This window comes from Gymnoscopelus braueri (genome assembly GCF_963280865.1).
Source record: "Gymnoscopelus braueri genome assembly, contig: SCAFFOLD_35, whole genome shotgun sequence".
NCBI classification, from domain to species: Eukaryota; Metazoa; Chordata; class Actinopteri; order Myctophiformes; family Myctophidae; genus Gymnoscopelus; species Gymnoscopelus braueri.
Genome location: NW_027660596.1, coordinates 142,718 through 148,799, shown reverse-complemented (window position 1 = coordinate 148,799; position 6,082 = coordinate 142,718). Strand labels below are relative to the sequence as shown.

Sequence of the window (6,082 nt, the reverse complement as noted above, 5' to 3'; positions counted from 1 at the left end):
GGCTTAAGATTTGAAAGATCCGAACAATGATCAGAGTGTAGAAGAGAGAGTTGCGTCACGCTTTGATCTCACCGCAAAGCAGGATGTTGCCTCCTGTAGTTCCAAACAGGAACTTCCTCATTGAGATAGAAACAGAACTTCCGCATTCCATTCTTACGATGGGAGTCAACGCTAGTGTCGTCACTCTCATAGTTATATCACGCTGAGTATGATCAAGTATAGGTCGTTAATATACACAAAAACACAAAAAGTTAGAATATGGAGTTCAGAGTTTTCTGCCCGACAACCAGTGGTGGAAAAAGTACTCAAATGTTTTATTTAAGTAAAAGTATCAATACTGCAATGTAGAAGTATTCTGTTACAAGTAAAAGTCCGGATTTCAAAATGTATTTGAGTAAAAGTACAAAAGTATTGGTATCAAAATGTACTTAAAGCACCAAAAGTAAACGTACAGCTTTTTTTTTAAATAGCCGATATAGAAGCTCACCACGCGTCGCATCCCTAGGTATAAAATAGGGCTACAGTGGTTAATGTTTAATAATGTAATAATGTATATCTGCAAAGTAAGTAGTAACTAAAGTTTTCAAATATTTGTAGTGGAGTAAAAGCACAATATGTGCCTCTGAGATGTAGTGGAGTAGAAGTAAAAGTGTAGACAATTGGAAATACTCCAGTAAAGCAAAAGTACCTCAACATTTTACTTAAGTACAGTACTTGAGTAAATGTACTTAGTTACTTTACGCCACTGCAGACAACAGTGATATCATATTTCACTGCCTACCATGACTGTTGAACAGTCACTGAGCCTTCCTGTCACCAGGCTGTCCTGAAGACACAGCATTATTCTTCTGTGTGTATCACTGTTGTCAGGCAGAAAACTCTTATCTGCATGTTCTAACTTTTTGTGTTTTTTTCATAAATTGACGTCATACTTGATCATACTACAGCGTCACACATAAGCATCAAAAGTAGCAGATCTACTATTTTTGTAATTTTTTTATTTAAATCCTGAAAAGTATCAGTTTTGGACATATGAGGTTTCCACCTGACAGAAATGATATATGACTATTATGACTAAATACTATGACATCCGCTACTTTTAAATGCCTAATTTAAAAAAAAATCCCCCTTAATCCATGCACCATATGTGCATTATCTGTCATTACGTCTAACTGCTTGATACCACTGCAATTTATCCACCACACACACCTTATATATGTAATGCACCGTATGTATATTTATTATGTATGTTTTTCTGTTTCTTCCTTTCCATATCTCTTTACAGCTTTCTTAAAACTGCAATGATGGGGTTTGTGCAACAAGTAATTTCACCCACTTGTACCATCATTTTCTTTTCTTTTTTACTGAACACACCAATTATGTTCGTATAGAGAGACTCTGGACAAAGCTGGATGTACGGCGGTGGATTCTAACCCACAACTGGGATCTTTAAGTGAGCTAGGGTTGATGTGTGGATGTACTCAGATTCTCCCTCAGATGTCTCTGCTACAACAGGGAATGACGACACTCTTTATATTGTCACTCACTGATAGTATTGCTGTTCTGATGTGGTTCTAGAAATTAAACATGGCAAATATGTATATTCATTATATGAAGTAAAACATTATTACAATAAACTAAAAATCATTCCCACAATAGGAATTAAGTAGCTGTATACTATTGACCCTGTGCCTGTGGTGTAAAGTAACGAAGTACATGTACTCAAGTACTGTGCTTAAGTACACTTTTGAGGAATGTTTACTTAAATGTTTACTGGAGTATTTACCATTTTCAGTACTTTTACTTCTCAGAGGCAAATATTGTACTTTTACTCCACTACAATTATTTGAAAACTTTAGTTACCAGTTACTTTGCAGATATAAATGATTACATTATAAAACATACATGAACCACTTTAGCCCTATTTTATACATAGGCTATTTTCAAATATTTTAGTACTTTTACTTTTGGTACTTTAAGTACATTTTGACACTAATATTTTTGTACTTTTACTCAAGTAAGAGTACTTTTTCCACCACTGCCCTGTGCATATTTGTAACAGCAAGCTTATTCTGTAAAGGAGTCTCTCTGCATAACATACACTCTAAACACTTAGACCCTCTATATACTTATAAAACAAGCTACAATACAAAAGTATGGTAGTTATAATATGCTGTTCTTCTAAGCATAATAATGTAATTTGACCAACACGGAAAATACTTCATAAACCTTGTTATAAGTTGTTATGTATCATTATAAACATTAGTGTTATGAAGCCTTATAATGCATTGTAAATGTGATTATAAAGATAGACCCGACCTTTAAGTAAAGCATTACACAATACACCTTGCTTTGTCTTTGCATGCATCTCTTTATTCATGACGATGTTCACAACATCTTGGATTATGTATTCATTTAAAAGCCCTGACAGGTCACCACTGTAATAATATTTGATACAATACAGATATCTACTGTATGAGTTTAGGATTAAACAGAGTCCCAAAGAGAGAAAAAAACCCAAATTAAAACCATGAAAAATAGTAAATATTGCATCATGCCTTTTATACCACGGCTGTGCTTTTCTAAAATACATGCATGTGAACCTAAACATGTTTAAGGAACACGTCTGATCTTCATCGCTACAGCCTTCAGGGAGTAATAATAACGCTTCCATGTGTGCCAGATTACACCGTGGGCGTGACTCGTTTCCTTTCCCCAAAGGTAGACACCATTGGGATTAGCATAGTTGACGAACCGTGCACCGTTGTACCAAAATGCACCGTAATGATGACTGGCACAGTTCCCGTAGCTCCACGTGCTTTGATCTTTGTCAAAGGTTGAGAATTTCATTCCATTGGCCTCGGTCAGTGAGTCTCCTGCTCCTCCATCCTTGAAGTCAGCAACCTGCAGCTTGTAGCCATCAGCCTCAGAACCCACAGAGAAAGAGGAATAAGAGGCAAACGCTGTGTTTCCCTCAAAGTCTTCCATGTCCACCCTCAGCTGATACTTTTTGTCCTTGGTAAGGAGATGTATGTTCTCCAGTCCCAGCCAGTACTCGCCTGATGCGTCTCCAAACCCAGCTCGGTACTGAGCCCAGGGTCTGTAGAAGTTCAGAGTGCCGTCCACTCTTCTCTGGATGACAGTCCACTTCCCTCCATCTGTGTCCATGTCACAGTAGACCTTGGCAGGTGGAGTAGTGGGGTAGATGGTGTACACACCACTCGCTGTGGAGACTTTTTTGTAGATTTCGTCACAGTCCAGAACCAGCTTGTGATAACCATGATCACCATTGTTGTAGTTTTCCTCACAGTCCAGATCCTGGTTGATTCCACAACGAGGAGCAGAGTGGACTGTTACAGCCAGAAACAGAACTGCAGCAACAAGTATCATCTTGAAGTTTTGAGTTGTAGCTTGTTGTTCAGATCAAAGGACGTCTGAGTGTGTTGAGTGTATGTTCAGCTCCAGTAGAAGGTTCAATGCAGTCTGTGTGTGAGACCCTTCTCTTATAGTTAAGAATGGTGACGTATTGACACCAAAGAGATCGTATGATAGATAAAGGTACTCTGTCACCAGACCAGTCTGACCTGCCTATACATTTTTGTTACATAGTACACACACACACACACACACACACACACACACACACACACACACACACACACACACACACACACACACACACACACACACGAACCAACCACATTATTCAAAGCATGCACTGCTCAAGGTGCGGCCATAGTTGAATGATTATAGAGCCCGCCTTGGAACCCAGAGGTCTCAGGTTCAATTCCAGGCCCTGCAGCAATGTGTCAAAAGCCAAATTCCATTCCCCAAAGTTCGGTCACTCGCTCACTCTCCTCGCTTCCTCCACTCGCGCCTAAGCCCCGCCCCTGCGAGGAGCCGAGGATTATTTGCGAGGACAGAGTGGCCGACCAGCTGGCCTCAAAGGATCGGACTGCACTTAGCGTCATTTCAAAGCGACGGCAAATTCCGCGATCACTTATGACGTCTCACACAGCTGGATCACTGGAACACAGCCAACACAGCCAACCGAGCCGATCATATAGCTTGTCATTGCCATGAAAATAATATATATGCATAGAATAATATGCAGGTATAGAATAATACAGAATATAAGAATAGACAATTCATCAATGTGGATGGCCACATTGTTATCTTTATAGTTAACATTTTGTGCAAAGCCATTTATTCCTGAAATAGTGAACGAAGCGCCAGGATGAGCAAACTTACATTTATGAATTAAATCCTGACCCGTCCCTCTTTTTGCTCGTACAGTCCCCAGACCCCCCACCCCCCGCAGCAGTCCCGCACGGCACTGCTGCTTATAACAGCCACCGTATATTACAGAGTATGTCTGACTCTGAATTACATCATTCATGCAGGGTGGCCATACGTCCTGTTTTACCCGGACATATCCTCTTTTGGGGGGCTGTCTGGGGGGTTTCATAAAATCCTTCAAATGTCCGGGGTTTTGAGAGAAAAAAGAAAAAAACTCAGACGATTTTGTGATTTTGCGATTTTGCTTGATATTGTTTGATAGCGAAATAAATCATGACTGATAGACATGAAAGAAGACCCTTCACAGCTAATAGATAATTAACATTTTTAAGAATCGGTTCAGAATTGAGTGAGTACGGCTATAGTTAAAGCGTAAAGTGTCCTCTCCTATATTCAGTCTATATATAAATACAGTACATTATTTTAAACATAATCTTTGTCACAGTAATTTATAGTAGTCCATGCACTGCATTGAGACATGCAAGGAGAGAAATGAACTAACTAGCTTTTGAGACAGAATAAGTGTGCACAATATATTACAATGTATATAATTGTATTATACTTTTTATCGTATTGTTGCGTCTTTTCAGTCAATTTACACTGTGTGTGTGTGTGTGTGTGTGTATGTGTGTGTGTGTGTGTGTGTGTGTGTGTGTGTGTGTGTGTGTGTGTGTGTGTGTGTGTGTGTGTGTGTGTGTGTGTGTGTGTGTGTGTGTGTGTGAGATGCGCAACTAGTGATCGGCAGGGGCGAAGGGGGGGGCAGCCGGTGTTTTCGGGGCATGGTTTCGGGTTTCAAGCATTGTTTGTGTGGGAGAAGGGAAAAAACAAAAAAAACGTGTACACGTGATGCGGAAGTCTGCCGCGGAGGAGATGTGGAGAGTGGTCGAGCCTACACTTGATGTACACTCGCTAGATGCGGAAGTAGAGAGCCTCCTCGGCTCCTCCACTCGACTCCACTCGCCTCCTCCAAGAAGCAACTGAATAATTGGACCCTGAGCACATCCGGTTTGGAGTCGGAGTGACCGAGTGGGAGTGAGCGAGTGGCCGAGATTTTCGGGTTTGGAATTTGGCTAAAGTGTCCCTGAGCAAGATACTTGACCCCCAACTGCTCCCCGAGACACTGCCCCCTAGTGCCCACTGCTCCTGTCACTAAGGATGGGTTAAATGCAGATACTGGTGTTTTCCAAAATATCCAGTGACAAATACCACAAAGGTGTGTAGACTACATTATTATTATTAATATTATTGTTCTGAATAAACATAAAAATGCATGACCGTCTGTCTAGGATTCTGTGTAAACAGTCTGTCAGTAATAAAGCTATGCACGATTATGCATTATGTGAATTCATATCTTGAATAAGAGCTTGGTGAAAAGAAAAACATCCTTCAACTCGTTAAAACCGGATAAGCATCTGTGTCATTTTAACGATTTTATCGTTGGCTATTACAAAATAGCAGATATACAAGCTCATAGCGCGTCACTTCGTGCCACGCTGTGAGCTTGTATATCTGCTATTATTGAACATTTTTGAAATTTTGATATATATTTTTTAACACAAATCTTCTCTTCTGGTGGTCCCTGGCACAAAACATTTTCAGATGGGGGGTCCACGTCCAAATACATATAATTATGGGGGTCCTTGGCACGCGAACATGTTTGAGAACTATAGGGTTAAATGTTCCTGGCAACACAACATGTTTACTATATTTAATGAACGTCCTTACTGGAAACTAGCTGCTGTGTTTGGAATGTGAACTGACAGAGGATTCCTGTAGACTGACA

At 40.1% G+C, this 6,082-nt stretch overlaps 1 protein-coding gene across 1 annotated transcript; it reads right to left on the bottom strand.

Moving 5' to 3' along the window:
- Window positions 1-2,375: 2,375 nt before the first annotated feature.
- On the bottom strand, window positions 2,376-3,318 carry LOC308081400 (microfibril-associated glycoprotein 4-like; the record flags this gene model as incomplete). The annotated part of the gene is made up of 1 exon (XM_080457773.1): window positions 2,376-3,318. A coding segment is annotated over one exon (705 nt), but the record flags the coding sequence as incomplete, so codon positions are not given.
- Between the last annotated feature and the right edge of the window lie 2,764 nt (window positions 3,319-6,082).